Consider the following 18,310-nt stretch of genomic DNA (forward strand, 5'->3'; position numbering starts at 1 on the left):
CGATTGTGAGTCCCAGAGACTGCAGGGACTGCTAGCAGAAAATGAAATGTTGTTCTTGGAGGTTGCACTGAGGCTCACTGGAAAACTGCAGCAGAAATGTTGGCATGGGAACACAGTGGTGCGTTGAAGCGGCAGGCAATTGGAAGCTCAGGGTCAATTTTACAGACAGAACTTGGGTATTCTGTAAAGTGGTCACCCAATCTGCGCTTCATGTCTCCAATGCAGAGGAGACCACATTGTGAGCAGCGAATACAGTAAATTAGATTGAGTGATGTGCAGATAAATCACTGACTTACCTGGGAGGTATGTCTGGGACCTTGAATGATGAGGACAGAGGATGTAAGCGGGCAGGTGTTACACCTTCTGCGATTACAGGGGAAGGTGCTGTAAGTTTTGGGAGGTGTTGGAAATTGACGAGTGGGCCAGAGTGTACCACAGGAAACAGTCACTGCGGAGTGCTGACTAGGGAGAGAAGGCGAATATGTACCTGGTGGTAGCAAGCAACTGGAGTTGACAGAATGGTGGCATATAACCCTTTGGATGTGGAAGTTGGTATCATTATTGTGGGACAGAAAGGGTGATGGCAGGAGAGCGGGGAATGGGTCGGACATGGATGTCAATTGTAGTAGCAGGGAATCTTTGTTGGGGGATAAAGATGAAGGTTTCTGAGGCATCTCTGAGGAAGGTGGTATCGTCAGAATAGACGTGATGGAGACAGAGATTATCTCTTTATCTGTTTTGAGTTAGTTAGACAGCCCTCAATCTGTGCTACATCACTCCCCTAACCCTTTTATATTGCATCTTCTCAAATGCCTTTTGGACATCCAAATACACTGCATCATCTGGCTCACGGCAGCTTCAAAATACTCTATTACATTTATAAAAAATGATTTTCCTGTTATACAGCTATGTTAACTCTGCTGGATTGTGCTATGGTGTTTCTAAATTAAAACTCATTGAGATCTCCCTTAGATAGTAGGAACTGCAGATGCTGAAGAATCTGAGATAACACGGTGTAGAGCTGGATGAACACAGCAGGCCTGGCAGCATCAGAGGAGCAGGAAGGCTGCTGGTCCTGCCATGTCCATCCGGCTCTACACCGCGTTGTCTGAGATCTCTCCTCTTGCACACTGAACGTGCCACTTTTCAGGGCACTGCGCATGCGACTTTGCCGTGGAGCTGAACCCGCCCATTAAGTGCCCAATGACACGTGGTTCAGTGGTGGCTCCGCCTATTGAGGTCGCGTTGCGCAGACGCACTTCGGGACGGGTTCACGGCGACGATGTCGGATGCGGGGAGTGGGTTCGCGGAGCCCGGGTCTGACGATGGGCCGAGGCCTGCGCCCGGGTCAGGTACCGGGGACCCCATGACCTGGTGGTACCGCTGGCTGTGCCGGATCGTGGGGGTACTCGGCGGAGTGTGTAAGTGCCGGGGGGGGGGGGGGGGAGGAACCGGAGTTATACCGGCGCCGGGGATCAGTCCCTGAGTTCGAGCCTTTATGTGTATCTGCCTCCCCCGTCCACCCCCCCCTCCCGTCCCTCCCCCCCCCCTCCCCTCCCGCCCGTCCACCCTCCCTCCCCGCCCGTCCACCCTCCCTCCCCGCCCCCCCCGTCCCCCCCCTCCCTCCCCCCCCGTCCCCCCCCTCCCTCCCCCCCCGTCCCCCCCCTCCCTTCCCCCCCTCCCTCCCCCCCCCGTCCCCCCCTCCCTCCCCTCCCCCCCCCTCCCTCCCGTCCCTCCCCTCCCCCCCCTCCCTCCCCTCCCTCCCGTCCCCCCCCCTCCCTCCCGTCCCCCCCCTCCCTCCCGTCCCCCCCTCCCTCCCCTCCCCCCCCCGTCCCCCCCTCCCCCCCCGTCCCCCCCTCCCTCCCCTCCCCCCCTCCCGTCCCCCCCCTCCCGTCCCCCCCCTCCCGTCCCCCCCCTCCCGTCCCCCCCCTCCCTCCCCTCCCCCCCCCGTCCCCCCCTCCCCTCCCCCCCCCGTCCCCCCCTCCCTCCTCCCCCGTCCCCCCCTCCCTCCTCCCCCCTCCCCCCCCCGTCCCTCCCCCCCCTCCCCCCCCCGTCCCTCCCCCCCCTCCCCCCCCCGTCCCTCCCCTCCCCCCCCTCCCCCCCCCGTCCCTCCCCTCCCCCCCTCCCCCCGTCCCCCCCTCCCCTCCCCCCCCTCCCCTCCCCCCCCTCCCCCCCCCCTCCCCCCCCCCGTCCCCCCCTCCCTCCTCCCCCCCTCCCCCCCCTCCCCCCCCTCCCCCCCCTCCCCCCCCGTCCCCCCCTCCCTCCTCCCCCCCTCCCTCCCCTCCCTCCCCCCTCCCTCCCCTCCCTCCCCCCTCCCTCCCACCCCGTCCGTCCCTCCCCCCCGTCCCCCCCCTCCCCCCCCCTCCCCCCCTCCCCCCCCCTCCCCTCCTCCCCCCCCGTCCCCTCCTCCCCCCCCGTCCCCCCTCCCTCCTCCCCCCCTCCCTCCCCCCTCCCTCCCCCCCCCGTCCGTGTCCCCCCCCGCCCCCCGTCCCCCCCCCGTCCCCCCGTCCCCCGTCCCCCCCCCGTCCCCCGTCCCCCCCCCCCGTCCCCGTCCCCCCCCCTCCCCGTCCCCCCCCTCCCCGTCCCTCCCCTCCCCGTCCCCCCCCTCCCCCCTCCCCGTCCCCCCCCTCCCCCCTCCCCGTCCCTCCCCCCTCCCCCCTCCCCGTCCCTCCCCCCTCCCCCCTCCCCCCTCCCCGTCCGTCCCCTCTCCCCCCTCCCCCCCCCCCGTCCGTCCCCTCGGCCCCCCCCCGTCCGTCCCCTCGGCCCCCCCCCCGTCCGTCCCTGTTCCCCCCCCGTCCGTCCCTGTTCCCCCCCGTCCGTCCCTGTTCCCCCCCCGTCCGTCCCTGTTCCCCCCCCGTCCGTCCCTGTTCCCCCCCCGTCCGTCCCTGTTCCCCCCCCGTCCGTCCCTGTTCCCCCCCCGTCCGTCCCTGTTCCCCCCCCGTCCGTCCCTGTTCCCCCCCCGTCCGTCCCTGTTCCCCCCCCCGTCCGTCCCTGTTCCCCCCCCGTCCGTCCCTGTTCCCCCCCCGTCCGTCCCTGTTCCCATTGAACAGTCACAGTGATGGAGCCTCTGGGCTTAGAGAGAAGCCGCCCCTTCCCCCAGTCTTCGTGGGAAGGCAGTCTCTGTCCAGGGGCTGCCTATAGATTCCGGGGGTGGGGGATCTCTGTCCGGGGCTGCCTATAGATTCCGGGGGGGATCTCTATCCGGGGTTGCCTATAGATTCTGGGGGTGGGGGATCTCTGCCCGGGGCTGCCTATAGATTCCGGGGGTGGGGGATCTCTGTCCGGGGCTGCCTATAGATTCCGGGGGTGGGGGATCTCTGTCCAGGGGCTGCCTATAGATTCTGGGGGGCGGGGGGAGAATCTCGGTCCAGGGGCTGCCTATAGATTCCGGGGGTGGGGGATCTCTGTCCAGGGGCTACCTATAGATTCTGGGGGGCGGGGGGAGGATCTTGGTCCAGGGGCTGCCTATAGATTCTGGGGGGCGGGTGGAGGATCTCGGTCCAGGGGCTGCCTATAGATTTCTGGGGGGGGAGGATCTCGGTCTATGGGCTGCCTATAGATTCCGGGGGTGGGGGATCTCTGTCCAGGGGCTGCCTATAGATTCCGGGGGTGGGGGATCTCTGTCCAGGGGCTGCCTATAGATTCCGGGGGGCGGGGGGAGGATCTTGGTCCAGGGACTGCCTATAGATTTCTGGGGGGGAGGATCTCGGTCTAGGGGCTGCCTATAGATTCCGGGGGTGGGGGATCTCTGTCCAGGGGCTGCCTATAGTTTCCGGGGGTGGGGGATCTCAGTCCAGGGGCTGCCTATAGATTCTGGGGGGGAGGATCTCGGTCCAGGGGCTGCCTATAGATTCCGGGGGGGGGAGGATCTCTGTCCAGGGGCTGCCTATAGATTCCGGGGGGCGGGGGGAGGATCTTGGTCCAGGGACTGCCTATAGATTCTGGGGGGCGGGGGGAGGATCTTGGTCCAGGGGCTGCCTATAGATTTCTGGGGGGGAGGATCTCGGTCTAGGGGCTGCCTATAGATTCCGGGGGTGGGGGATCTCTGTCCAGGGGCTGCCTATAGTTTCCGGGGGTGGGGGATCTCAGTCCAGGGGCTGCCTATAGATTCTGGGGGGGAGGATCTCGGTCCAGGGGCTGCCTATAGATTCCGGGGGGGGAGGATCTCGGTCTAGGGGCTGCCTATAGATTCCGCGGGGGGGGATCTCTGTCCAGGGGCTGCCTATAAATTCCGGGGGGGGATCTCTGTCCAGGGGCTGCCTATAAATTCCGGGGGGGGATCTCTGTCCAGGGGCTGCCTATCGATTCCGGGGAGGGATCTCTGTCCAGGGGCTTCCTATAGATTCAGGGGAGGGATCTCTGTCCAGGGGCTGCCTATAAATTCAGGGGAGGGATCTCTGTCCAGGGGCTGCCTATAGATTCCGGGGGGCGGGGGGAGGATCTTGGTCCAGGGGCTGCCTATAGATTCTGGGGGGCGGGGGGAGGATCTTGGTCCAGGGGCTGCCTATAGATTTCTGGGGGGGAGGATCTCGGTCTAGGGGCTGCCTATAGATTCCGGGGGTGGGGGATCTCTGTCCAGGGGCTGCCTATAGTTTCCGGGGGTGGGGGATCTCAGTCCAGGGGCTGCCTATAGATTCTGGGGGGGAGGATCTCGGTCCAGGGGCTGCCTATAGATTCCGGGGGGGGAGGATCTCGGTCTAGGGGCTGCCTATAGATTCCGCGGGGGGGATCTCTGTCCAGGGGCTGCCTATAAATTCCGGGGGGGGATCTCTGTCCAGGGGCTGCCTATAAATTCGGCGGGGGGATCTCTGTCCAGGGGCTGCCTATCGATTCCGGGGAGGGATCTCTGTCCAGGGGCTTCCTATAGATTCAGGGGAGGGATCTCTGTCCAGGGGCTGCCTATAAATTCAGGGGAGGGATCTCTGTCCAGGGGCTGCCTATAGATTCAGGGGGATCTCTGTCCAGGGGCTGCCTGTAGATTCCGGGGGGATCTCTGTCCAGGGGCTGCCTATAGATTCCGGCGGGGGGGGGGTCTTGGTCTAGGGGCTGCCGATACATTCAGGCAGAGTTTCCTGTGGGGTGGGAAGGGATGATCAATGACATGGGGGACCCCAGCTCCCAGTGAGAGCTGTGCTGTACCTGGGGAAGTCAGAGAGCACCTCTTCACTCTGACTGGATTGAAAATGGGTAAGTGTCTCCCTCACCAAGCCATGGGGGTTGGGATCAGTCAGTGTTCTTGAGACTGAGATTGGGAAGCCTTGTTGGATTGGGGAGTGAAGAGACATGGAGTAAAGGTGTGTGAATGGTGTTGAGATATACCGAAGACCAAGTTTGAGCCTCTCCTTTTTTTTAAAGACCATCCATTTAATGGGGAGCAGGGTTGTTGGACAGGATGTGGTGTGTGGAACGTGAACATCTGATCCTTATGGCAGTTGTGTCCTGTCCAAGGCTGCTAACTGATTCTCAAATTTTTGTTGGGGACAGACTGAGTAGTGGGAATAGATTTAGTTTTTTCCAGTCAAAAGCTAGCACCCAAATGGTGGGTGGAACAGCTTCTTCCAGGGTGTAGCCACCTGAGGGTATTTCCAACTTTTGGAAGCCACTGAGGAAGAGAGAATGAGCTGCAGTGACATGACCCGTGTATCTATTCTATTGTGCTCCACCTGATTATCGCACCGTTGCATGTCCCCATGCTGCAGTTTGGAGCTGGTACTCTGGTGCTGTCAGTCAGAGTGAGCTACACGGTCAGGAGTTTATCACTCCAGTGTAGTCAGAATTTCCCATTTCACAAAGATTTTCACTGTCTGCTGTGCTTTTCCTCTAACACTGCAGAAATCAGGTAAGTATAGAGACCCAGTCGTTTGTTAGGTACCACTCTGGGGTCTGTGCACACAGGAACCCCAGAGAAATGCAGATTCCAGTTAAACTGAGATGCTATAGGGTAGAAGTATTCAATTCACTGAAAGAGGATATGGTAGTAGACCATAAGGTGTGGAGCAGAAGTAGACCCATTGAGATCAGAACATTGTGCTAATTGAAAGAACAGTTTGATAAGATAGTGGTTTATGGAGTGGGAACTATGGAAGTTATCACTCTTGGTGCTGGCTGTTCAAGTTCCTGATACTTGATACATAGGATAATCTGCCTCCAGTGGGTTGTGCATTTTTAACAAGGACAGTTTCAATAATTCAGCAGGTTAATCTGATTAAAGGCAGATGCAGTAAGAGATGAGTTACGATACACGAGTCAAAATAAACCTCCCCACTTCCAAATTTTCTCCTGTTTTTGACTTAATGCAGATTAAAGATGTGGAATGTTTTAACAGAAGATATTTTGTGCAGTGGTATTGACACTACTTTTGAGCTAGGAGGCCTGGGTTAAAGTGCCACCTACTCCAGAAGAGCACAATAGCATCTCTGGGCAGGTTGATTGGAAAATATCTATTGAGTACATGGTATTGCCTTGAATTCCCAGCAGAGGAGAAATGTAGTGAGGAAGTGGAGCTAGCTACTCCAGCAAATAGTGAATTGAGCACTAACAATGCATTTCAGGGCTTGCTGGATAAACCTAAGGGGGAAAGGAATCGATTGATACAGTGATAGGGTGTGAGGAGGTTTATTTGGAGCAGAAACTCCAGCATGGAGCAGATGGGCTGAATAGCCATTTTCTATGTTGTAAGTTTTGTTCCCGGGCCCCAGTCAAATTTTTCTGGGCATTGATGGAGGGTACAGCTTAATTTGGCACAGAGAGCAATTTGTGAAGTGAACTGGTGAAAACTAGAAACATTAGTGCAGAATTCATTTATCTTAGTTCCGAGGACAGGTCACCAGACCCGAAACGTTAACTCTGCTTTTCCTTCACAGATGCTGCAAGACCTACTGAGTTTTTCCAGCAACTTTATTTTTGATCCTGATTGACAGCATCCTCAGCTGTTATTTATCTTAGTGTTGAGACTGAGGCATTGTGACTCAATCTCAGATGAGTATTGTTAAAACTGAAACTCTGTACTCTAGACCATCACTGAAAGTGAAGGGTGTGGAGGAGACCAATGCAGAAAGAGTCTAAAGGTGACGAAAACTGCTGTCAATTGTTTGGAAAGTCCATCTGGTTCACTTATGATCTTTAGCGAGGGAAATCTGCTGTGCTTACCACTCCGGGCTACCTGTGACTCCACACCCACAGCAATATGGTTGAATGTTAATTAGGGATGGGCAATAAATGCTGGCCCAGCCAGTGGCCAATGTCAGTTTCCTGTGAATGAATAAATAAAAGTGAAAGTGCTGAAAGTAGACTCTAAGGAGGCAGAAAGGAAAACTGCCTGGACTGCTGGGTATGTTGAGATTTCTGGTGTGTCACTGCTCTCAGTACTGAAACAATCTTTCTGTCTGCTTTTGCAGCATGTGCAGTGGCTGGCCTTTGGAACTGTGTAACCATCGATCCCCTCAACATTGCAGCTGGGGTCTGGATGGTGTAAGTAATTGAGTAGAAGCTGTTCTGTGATTCTCGAAAACACACTTGCAGATTCTCCTGTTTCCAGTGTTTGTGTGTGTCAGCTCTTCAATATCTACCTTGCTTTAGTTAAAAACCACTTTAGATTAGTTCCCTGACTGAATTACATTGGCTGCTAGCCAGGGACAGAAACCGGTGGGTCATTGATTCAGTCTTAATTCCTTCAAATTCCCAAACTTCCTCAAAATTGTCCTGCCTTACTGCTATAATCTTTCTTTCCCATGGCAGCTATTGCTCTGAGTAGTTCAGTCCGCACACTTTACCAACTGGATCCTGCTCAAGTCCTCTCCACATTTCCCCACAGTCCTTACCTTTAATCCTGAGCCACTACTTTCTGACTGAAACCCATTTAAAGTAGGTTTTTTAAGCCTTTATAAAGATTTAAAGGATTAATTTGAGCAGTAGTGTGATATTGTATCCTTTCGCAGACTTTACCTGGTTTACTTTCTGAGCAGTGTAGCCCCTAGCAGAGCGGTTATTGCCTGGATAATGCAGCACTGATGGGGAGTGTGTCTTTAGCCCTCAGGAAGGCAGTGTTTCAGTGAACTTTGCAGCTGTTTCAACGAAGACTTGCTGTGAGTGTAAGAGTATGGTAAACCGCAGTCAGTGACCTGACTCCCAGCTCAGCATCTAGCTGCGCCTCGAGTGTTGTCTGTGTGCAGGTGAATTATTCCAAGCCACCTCAATCTTTTGGGCAGGCAGATATTTTCTTCCTAATATCTGTACCCACAGCACAGAGCTTGGGGCCCACCTGGTCCTTGTTGCTGCTTATCCACTGATACGTGGATACCATCGCATCCTCCTCCATCTCACCTGGCCAGAATGACCTCTGCCCTCTTCAGATTTTCCTTTATTTTCTAATCAAGTTGCTCAGAGATGTTTTTACACACTTCTGGGGCAAGTGAGACCCGAAGTAGGTCATCTGGCTCAGAGATAAGAACACTATCGCAACAGCCCTCTAATTTTGCATTAACTTTTAATTCCAAACTTTGTTGAATTCAGATTACACCACCAGCCATTCTGGGATTTAAATCCAGGTCACCAGGACATTGCTACTTCACTAACACCTCTCCTTCTAACTTTCCCTTAAATGTCTCTGTGAAGTTTAATTCCCTGTGGGATTTGTGTTCTCCCCATTGAGTCTAATCTTGAGTTGTGATCTAAAGCGACGTGTTCTGGTGGCCAGTTACAGTGTGTTCTCCAGCCTATAGTCACACTTTTTTAAACTTTCATATACAGGCTGAATGCGTTTGTCCTCTTCCTCTGTGAAGCTCCGTTTTGCTGCCAGTTTATTGAGTTTGCAAATGCTGTGTCAGCGAGGGCTGATAAACTCCGATATTGGCAGAAGGCACTCTTCTACTGCGGGTAAGCACGGCGTGTGCGTGGCTCTCACTGGTCGTGGTGAATGTCAGCCCATGATGTAGCAGAGCTGTAATGCTCCTGGTTGTGGCTGGGGATTATGCTGGTTGAGGACAGCACCAGGTTTTACGATGTTGCTCCACAGTTGACGATGACCAGTAATCGAATGCTTCGCAAATAATTCTGCCAGTTTGTTGTCACTTTCTTGTGACGGATGCAAGTAGTGTCTGAGATATCTGTTTTCCCCACAGGATGGCGATTTTCCCAATATTCCTGAGATTTTCAATCACTACGCTGTTTGGGAATGCAATTGCTTTTGCATCAGGTGTGCTTTATGGACTCGCATCTCTTGGTAAAAAGTGAGTTTTCATGGTATGTCCGTAGTGAGCGATGTATCATTTGGTACTTTTAAAGTCAGGCAGCTTGGCAGTGTTGGCCATCACAGAACGTGTAATCCTTAACTCACTGACTTTGGTTAACATGTGCTGGAAAGGCTGAGGGAGGAAGCCCCTAGCTGTCCATGTCTGACTGTAACTGGTTAATGACCCACTGGGGAGGCCAGGGTTACATACTGACAGTCACGGGAAGATTTCATGAGTTTAAACAAAAGTGCTACCTCGAGTGAGGAGAAGGTGTAGAAAAAGGAGACGAACCAGAGCAAAGGAGAGAATTGTGCTCGAGGTTGCAGTGCCTTGAATGCCTGGGATTGATTTTTCTGCAGGTCATTTTTATTTTGTGACTGTCACTCTCAGAATTTCATTGGAGAAATTGTCATATTTTTACCATGGACTTGGCAGCTTTAAACATTTTTTCAGTTTGTCGTAGTTGTCACAACTTTGTTTAAACCCATTTGCTGCTTTGGGCTTTTAAGGTAGACCATGAAAGTTGTGGACTGCAGTGGTTCAAGAAAGCAACTTATCACCACAATCTCAAGCAACTGAGTTGGCAATAAATACCACTTAGCCAATAAGGCACACTAACCCATGAAAGAATAATAAAAACACAAGATTATTTCGTTCAAACAACTGCACCTCCCAGTCGCAAACCATTTCCACTCCCCCTCCCATTCTTTAGATGACATGTCCATCATGGGCCTCCTGCAGTGCCACAATGATGCCACCCGAAGGTTGCAGGAACAGCAACTCATATTCCGCTTGGGAACCCTGCAGCCCAATGGTATCAATGTGGACTTCACCAGCTTCAAAATCTCCCCTTCCCCCACCGCATCCCAAAACCAGCCCAGTTCTTCCCCTCCACCCACTGCATCCCAAAACCAGCCCAGCTCGTCCCTGCCTCCCTAACCTTCCTTCCTCCTCCCACCCCAAGCTGCACCTCTATCTCCTACCTACTAACCTCATCCCTCCCCCTTGACCTGTCTGTCCTCCCTGGACTGACCTATCCCCTCCCTACCTCCCCACCTATACTCTCCTCCCCACTTATCTTCTTTTCTCTCCATCTTCGTTCCGCCTCCCCCTCTCTCCCTATTTATTCCAGAACCCTCACCCCATCCCCCTTTTCTGATGAAGGGTCTCGCCTCAAAACATCAGCTTTTGTGCTCCTGAGATGCTGCTGGGCCTGCGGTGTTCATCCAACTTCACACTTTGTTCTCGGATTCTCCAGCATCTGCAGTTCCCATTATCTCTGTTTCCTTCTGAATGTTTTATGACTCATTGGCTGATATAGAGCTATCAGTCACCCCTTTGCCAAAATGCTGTTTGACACTGACTTGTTTGTAGTTTTGAACTGATCTACAAGCTTTCGCCTGTGTTTGTGTTCTGAGTTAGAACAGGATAAAGTTGGCTACAATGCTGTTCCTCTTTAATAATATACTGTTCGCTTCGCCTGGGCTGCCTACCTTTAGTGTCAGTGACACTATATTTTTCTGTCCCTTGGTATGATGATACAAATTCATCTTTAGTTGATAGTGAGTTGTCTAGACCCCTCCTGTTGACTTATCTCAAGTATCAGCTATCAATGGAAATTAGATTAAAAACCCTAAAACTGTAAAACACTCTGTCCCCAGCTGGAGGATTGTGTTGTAATTCTGCACAGTGCAGTTTTGGATGATGTCAGGACATTAGCGAAGGGAGATTTATGCAAATAGTTCCAGAGATAGCATGGTTTTCCATTAATGCGCAGAGGCTGAGGTTACTATACTTGACACAGTGAGGATTGAGAAGATTTAACAGATGTGTCCAGAATTAAGGGTTTTCTAGAGTAAATGAGAAAGTAATTCTAGGCAGAAGGATGGATAACCAGAGGGATATATTATTATTAATTGTCTGAAGAACCAGAAGGGATGTGGTTGGAGGTTGTCAATATTTTTGACACAGATGTGATCTGGAGCGTGCTGTCTGGAAGCAGGTTCGACTGGAACTTTCCAAAGGGAATTGAAGAAATACTGGAAAAGAACAGTTTGCAGAGCTGTGTAGAAAGAGTCAGGCAGACTGTTGCTAAGTGGATGGCTCTAAAAGAGCTAGCACAGGCACAATGGGCTGAACAGCCTGATTGGGGGTAGCTATTGATGTTTGGTGAAGACGACAAAGAACAGGACGGAGTTGTTTCAAGTATAACCTTTCTTGTACTTTCTGAATAAAAAAAACCATTGAAACTGTGGTCTTTATAAACTTCGAGAAGCCAGCCAGTCACGTACTGAGTTACATCAATCAGTGAGCTCCATGTTAAACTGAATTATTAAGTTTTTTTTTGTTCTGAACATTTGCTAATGCTGTGTACCCCCCCGCCCCAACCACCACCCGTCTCTGTCTCCCACCCTCCACTCCCCAAGGGGCGATGCTGTTTCCTATGCCAGGCTCCAGGACAGAAGAGCGGCCGATGAGGAGAAACAGTCGGGAATGCTCCATGGCGAGTCAGCGGAACAATAAAAAGACTGTGGTCTGTTTTCAGCTGTACAACAGTGGGCTAACAAACTGACAAAGCCTCTTCAACATTGATGTGTGTTTAAACTATGCAGCATGGGGGCGTGGAGGGAGGAGCTCCAGAGCGGGTTCCCTCTCTGCTCTCAATATGCAGTTGGCTGTTCAGTTAGACAGCAGCTGTCAGCTCTCTTTAAATCTGGTTTTTGTACGTCTGTCTCAATCATGTCGGTTATGTTTCGAGCTCTGGTTAATTCCATTACTGACTAAATCACTCCAGTTTGGTGGGTTTTTTTAATATTATCAGCGCAGCAGATGCAATTGGAACGAGCTTCACTTGGACAGGTTCCGCTCACAGTTGCTGGGAACCTTGCACCGTCTGCAGTGTCCATTATATTACAGCGGTGATGGGATTCACGTCAGAGCTGCCATCGTACTGCCACTACCTAAAGCACAATTTAATACGCTCTGCTCTTCCCAGTTCTTTTATATCTGGGATTGAGGGGGCCGTCATTGAAAAATATGCTGGGATTACTCTCTCTACTACACCCACTCCCACTCTGCAACTGGGGGCAGTTGCACAATATTATCACAGTTGGGCAGAAGTGATTTCGTGGGATTGTCATTGCCTCTAGTTTGCTGGCACACAGGCTAATGTTCTGAATTATGGGTTCAAATCCATCGTCTGAGCTAGGGGAATTTAAATTTGATAAATTGAAAGCTGTTCTCAGTGATGAGGACCATGACACACTCATTGATTGTCACAATCATCTGTTGTCTGGTTCGCTAATGTCCTTCAGGGAGGGAATTCTGCCATCCTTACCTGGTCTGGCCTGCATGTGACTCCAGACCCACAGCAATGTGGTTGACTCCTAACTGCCCTTTGAAATGACCCAGCCAGCAACAAATGCTGGGTTGCCTGTGATGTCCACATCCTACAAAAGAATAAATAAGTTTTCATTCAGAGACTGCCTTGTTTGCAATCTGTAGCTTCCTCACTATAAATAGGAGAGGCTGGAGTTGTATTGAGAATCTGAATCACCAGCTAAAATTGATGCTAACCCAGATCGGCAGGGCACTTCTCCAAAGGGCAAACGTATTCTGCCTTATCAACACTATAGTGCTGTGTTTTCAGTTACACTGAATGAGAATGGTGACTTTGTACGCTTTTCACTGTACTCCTCTGTCCTGTACTTGAGTACAATGACAAATTCTGTTTCTAATCTGGAGGGGACTTTAACCATCAGAGGGAACGATGAAGGAAGGGCTGTGAACTGTAAATTGAGAAAGATTCCGGTACAGAATTACAATCAAGGCTCCAACACTATCTGCTGAAATGGTCAGCAAATGAATAATTCACCCTTCAACCTGTGCTGGATAATTTGTTTTGGTCCTTCTGAGCATGAGGCCGGCCCCCAGACCAGAGACAGGATGGAGTTTATACTGCCTGTTCTGGTTTGAGCTCTACAACTTGCCATGCTGCTCGCAACCCCTGACAGCCAGCTCACTGTGGTACCTGAAATTGTATATGCACACGTTGAGAGAGAAATTCTTGCTGAATCTAACATGTGATCTGTGGCAGCCTGATAAGACATCATTTGGTATTTCCAATTAAATACGATTTAGTCTGTGAGTTGGATTCCCAGACCAAGTTGAAGCTTCTCTTCTGTGGGGTGGGATCACTGTGACCTTTAGAAACTCCAGGAGATTTTCCTGCTGTTGCACTACTTAGTTATTGGTGAAGCACCTTAGGCTGTTTGTCAAAAGCTGTGACAGCGTACAGGCTGGTGTGCTGTACCACATCTGCCTCCGACCCCACAACTTTGGCATGATCTATCTAACCGAGGATTCCACCAGGTAGTATAGCATCCCTTTGCAATGAGATTTATGAATTTAGCTTCCAATCAGGAGATGAACAAACGTTGATATATGCTGTGTTTTGAGTTATGTGGGTTAATTCCTCCAAGGAGCTTGGGGATGTGCATTGGACACACTTGGAGGGAGTTAATGTAAGAGAATGTACTTTGTGTGGTTTGAAGTTGAAAATGGCTGGGTCCCAAGGACTGTGTTCAACAATTTATGACTATGCTATATCGGTGCTGTCTATCTGGAGGTTTACCCACAGGATGAGTGTGGGAGTGAACTGTCAAAATGTAAAGTTTCACAATGCAGTATAGTGCGAAGAGTAAGCATACAGCAGCACTGCTGTTTCAGCTCAGTCGGTGCGAAAAGATTTTAATGTTCAGTAAGGTTGTGTGGACAGCATACTATTTATCTACAGTATGGGCTGAGGCATTCAGCTTCAGTCTGTTTGTATTGCTTCTTACTGAGCAAATGGGTCTGACATCCAGAATCAGTGGCCGTAGACTTGGGCTACGGAGATTCAAGGGGAAATATTTTCATTGGGGATTTAGATCAGGAACTCCCTGCTTGAAAGGGTGGTGAAGGCAGAAACCCTCCTAACACATAAAATATAAAAACCTAAAGAACTGAGGATGCTGTAAATCACACAAAAACAGAAGTTGATGGAAAAGCTCAGCAGGTCTAGCAGCATCTGTGAAGAGAAATCAAAGTTAACGTTTTGGGTCGAGTGACCGTCTCTCAGAAGGGTCTGATTTACAGTTAAAATATGTTTGGAAATGCCCTTGAGGTGCTTTAACCAATTAGGGCTCCTGACCCATGGCAGGATCAGGCTGATGGCTGCCTTTGGCTCAGTTGGACTGAAACCAACTCCCCACCAATTCGTAGGTTTTTGTAATTCATACTCCCCCTGTCTCCTGTTGCCTACCGTTTCCTTCACCCCATCCTCCAATCTAATTTTGAACACTCTTAGGTGTGAGCTGTAGCCCCTAGGAGTGAATGCCCCAGCTGTGCGGTATTCTGGCCAGAAGTGTCTGTTGTCTTCTCACCCGATTCTCTTAGGGGTGCGAGTGTGAGATAAAGTCTTATTATTGGAACAAACTTGGCAACTCTGCCCCATACTTTGTCCTATCACTCTGTGACCTCCATGTCTAACAAGAAATCCCAATGTTGTAGACCTTGTATTGACATTTCCTCAGAACTAATATCCTAATGTCCAGTGCTGTCCACTCTCTGAAACATCAATATCTTTCCTGTAGCTCCCTACGGAACATTTGTTTCACTTGATTCTTAAGTTTTTATATGAACTCCTCATTACCTCTTGAATTTTATAGTCTATTTATTCACTGGGTGCTGGTCTTATTTGTAGTGCCTCTGAATTTGAGCAATGCTGCAGTTATCCCATCACTAACACCCCTGCAGACTCTTATCTGGACTGGGGAATCTCTTATGTTGCTATTTGTACATCATTGTTGGTGAACCCTCCTTCCTTTGTGGTGTAACATTATCGTTCAGGTGTTGCAACAGGAATATATCTGAAGAGAGCAATCCCTGTGATTAATTTAGAGACCTTACCGGAATGCTCTTCAATTGCATGTGTTGTGAGCTAACCAGTCTCTGTTGGTCAATATCTGGAGATCCAAGTAATGTCCCTGAGCTAGAGGGGGCTGATAATCCCGCGGAGATTCCTGTTCCTGAAACCTCTGGCGTGTGTGTGATATTGACAGGAGTTAGTTGTAATGGTGTTCCTCTCTGAGGGTCCCACCGATGCTCATCGTGAAACCCCTTGTGAGAAGTAGACGTTAGGCTGAGGGATTGGGATGCATTTTAGTGCTTGCCCCTGAGAGGCTGTTCTTTCAGGTCTGGTTAGCTAGAATATTAGCCAAAGTGATGGCTAGAAAGAGACAGGATTGAATCACACCTTGGTAAGTTATAGCGGCAATACTGCCTGACCATTTTCCTTCTCATTTAGGAGAAGATCAATCTTTGTGGATGATTTGGAATTATTGACTATTTATAAAGGTTTAATGTTCTTAGCTAGGTAACTTATTTAAATTAGACTTGTTATACTCATTGTGTCCTTTATAAAATGTCTAAAAGAGCAAAGGCACTGCATATTTCCAGGGAGTTTGATGTGAGTTTGTCTGATTCCTGTTGGATTGGATTGGATATGAGTTGGGATTGAATATAAGGGGGAAGGTTTTATAAGGTGGGAGCAACAGTTGCAGTGTCTGACTCTTGCATTGAGGTGTGGTGTTGAGGCTAGGAGTGGTGGGCCTTGTTAAAAATGACTTTTGGTTAGAATACAATCTGGGGATATTGGCATCTGTGAAACTAAGTAATTGAAACATCATGCAATGAAATTCCCCAGTGCTGCTGTCATTTCCAGCAGTGTTTCCAAAGGAATTGTGTCAGAAAACCTTGTGCACAAACAAAGGTAACAAAGTGTGAAGCTGGATGAACACAGCAGGCCCCGCAGCATCTCAGAAGCAGGAAAGCTGACACTTTGGGCCTGGACCCTTCATCAGAAAACGTTTTCTGATGAAGGGTCTAGACCCGAAACGTCAGCTTTTGTGCTCCTGAGATGCTGCGGGGCCTGCTGTGATCATCCAGCTCCCCACTTTGTTATCTCGAATTCTCCATCATCTACAGTTCCCGTTATCTCTAATGCACAAAGAAGTTTGTTCTATGTCACTGGGAAAAATGGGAGCAGCTCTGGGATATTTCCCTGTTGTTACACATTCTGGTTGCAGCACAGTAACCCAGCAGGAGCTGTGTGCTAGAGCTTTCACTCAGTCTCTGTAGAGGGGCTGAACTTGATTTTTGCACTTTATCCTCAATAATTTAAATGTCTGTTTTTGTAGAAGCACAAATTTCTGACCATATACTGTGAAATAAAAAGGGTTTTCAGTTCTTGCTATCTTTTACTCTGTGTCTTGTCTTTTTGAAAGTGGATTTTCTATCATCAAAATGTAACTGGGATACAACAGAAGGATTAATTGTTAAAAAGAGAGAAATAAGGTATGTTATACCAGAAGACTGAGTCATTCAGAGTGGATTTAATCCCATTCTGTGACTTACTTCCAGGGATCTGTTGTTCTGTATCTAAATTCTGTCCCCCACCCCAAACCCTCATTTAGATTCCAGTCTGTAACTCATTCCTTGGTAGAGAACTTATGGTTACATTCTGGGGCAGAGTATTTAATGGATTGCTGAGTGAGAACTTGGGGATTTTCTTCAGTTATATTTAATTTTGCAACAGTAATTCACACTTACATATAAACAAGAATTTCCTGCGGAAAGGATTCTCTGTATATTTACAAACATGTAAACGTGTGCAGTTTTCAGAAGTGCAAGTTTAGTTACAGTTAAGTACATTTATGAATGCAACCTTTTAAATAACCTTACTATCAAAGACAGTAGTTCAGCAGCAGACATGAAGTTGTATAAATACTAGCTGTGGTCTGATATCAGAGCCTTTGTCTAACTTCAGTGAAATGTCACCAAAGGAGAAAGGACTATTCAAACCATCACATCTGTTCCCTTCTCAGGTTTTGGAATTGTCTCACTGGAGAATATGAGCTGTTCTGGAAGCTTTTCTCTAATATTACCCATCTTGGGAATGTTTGAAGACAGAGTAAAGACCTCTTTGCACTGTATCTAACCCAATGCTGTCCCTGTCCCAGGAGTGTTTGATGGGGACAGTCTAGAGGAAGCTTTACTCTGTATCTAACTCGCTGTCTGAATCCTGGGAGGGTTTGATGGGGGACAGTGTAGGGAACTTCACTTTGCATCTGACTGTGAGTTGCACCTGTCCTGAAAGTGCTTGGGAAAGTGTAGAAAGAGCTTTAATCTGTATCTAATTCTGTGCTGTTCCAGACCCAGGAATGTTTGGGGACAATGGAGAGACCTGGGAAGGGTTATCTACATTTGCCTCTGAATCATCTGGAAGTGTTAAATAAAATCATACAGCAGGATTAGTCTGTCCTTGTAGCTTCAGTGAGCAATGAGAAGGATTAATGGTAGGACTCTGTTTAGCTTATCTAAGTCTGTTTGCCTTGTCAGTTGGTTTCAACAACTCTGGGTGCAGTCGGATTCTGGAACGAGTCTTGAATTTGTTCCAAGGTCCTCCTCCTTGTTTCAGGAATACAGAAAGCGGTAAATATTATCCCCAGAGTGGATACGGCACAGAAGAATAGGAAGGGGACAGCAAGTCCAAACGAATGCTGAAAAAGAAAAGAAAAGGTTTAAGGCTCTGTTTTTGCTGCTGCCTACAGCTTGTGATGGCACGCTCTCATCCATTTAACCCTTGAGTCCAGTGAGCAAAAGACTGAACATTAGAAAGAAAGACTTCGACAACTTCATTTGTGAAGTTCATTGTCATTTACAGAGAAGTGAAGTAACAGCTGCTATGTGGGAATACATAGCAGGATCCCACAAACAGTAACATTTTGATCATAAGATAACCCCTTTGGAATGAAGGATGAATGTTGGCCAGATCTTTTCATCTTTGAAATAGAACTATTGAATCTTTCACTTCTCATCCGAGAGGCAGCACCTCCACAGCTGAGCAGCACTCCCTCAGGAATGCACCAGGCATGTTACCCTCAATCGTGTTGTCAAGTCTCGAGTGGGATGCGAACCCATAAGTTTCTGGCTGAGTAAGCCACGCTTGATGCTGATAGCACTCTGGTAGTTTGCAGAGA

At 49.9% G+C, this 18,310-nt stretch overlaps 3 protein-coding genes across 10 annotated transcripts in view; 1 reads left to right on the plus strand and 2 right to left on the minus strand.

Annotated features, from left to right (window-relative positions):
* The window catches only part of rexo4 (REX4 homolog, 3'-5' exonuclease), a 202,371-nt gene that overhangs the window by 159,369 nt on the left and 24,692 nt on the right, over positions 1–18,310 (minus strand). The window lies entirely within an intron of this gene.
* On the plus strand, positions 1,261–16,071 carry cacfd1 (calcium channel flower domain containing 1). 5 transcript variants are annotated; one of them, XM_048558633.2, is made up of 5 exons: positions 1,261–1,421; positions 7,398–7,470; positions 8,749–8,874; positions 9,120–9,240; positions 11,657–16,071. In XM_048558633.2, the coding sequence occupies exons 1-4, from the start codon at positions 1,283–1,285 to the stop codon at positions 9,229–9,231; spliced, it is 450 nt and encodes a 149-aa protein (XP_048414590.1). In that variant the 5' UTR covers positions 1,261–1,282; the 3' UTR covers positions 9,232–9,240; positions 11,657–16,071. The 5 variants fall into 5 exon arrangements, with proteins under 5 accessions (XP_048414590.1, XP_048414591.1, XP_048414588.1 ...); XM_048558634.2 differs by having other exon boundaries at positions 11,681–16,071; XM_048558631.2 differs by having other exon boundaries at positions 9,120–9,227.
* Positions 16,875–18,310, minus strand: part of slc2a6 (solute carrier family 2 member 6) — a 112,829-nt gene continuing 111,393 nt past the window's right edge. Inside the window, exon 10 of the mRNA XM_059638324.1 lies at positions 16,875–17,830. Within this exon, the coding sequence (XP_059494307.1) occupies positions 17,666–17,830 (165 nt within the window). The 3' untranslated portion in view covers positions 16,875–17,665. The remainder of the gene's footprint in view (positions 17,831–18,310) is intronic.

This window comes from Stegostoma tigrinum, chromosome 29 (assembly GCF_030684315.1).
Source record: "Stegostoma tigrinum isolate sSteTig4 chromosome 29, sSteTig4.hap1, whole genome shotgun sequence".
Classification (NCBI taxonomy): Eukaryota; Metazoa; Chordata; class Chondrichthyes; order Orectolobiformes; family Stegostomatidae; genus Stegostoma; species Stegostoma tigrinum.

Bases quoted from the DNA above. Each gene is read 5' to 3' on its own strand.
- cacfd1 (XM_048558631.2), top strand. From the start codon at position 1,283: ATGTCGGATGCGGGGAGTGGGTTCGCGGAGCCCGGGTCTGACGATGGG. The intron at 1,422-7,397 runs GTAAGTGCCGGG...CTGCTTTTGCAG, and splicing joins GGGGGTACTCGGCGGAGTGT to CATGTGCAGTGGCTGGCCTT. The intron at 9,228-11,656 runs GTGAGTTTTCAT...CCACTCCCCAAG, and splicing joins CTCGCATCTCTTGGTAAAAA to GGGCGATGCTGTTTCCTATG.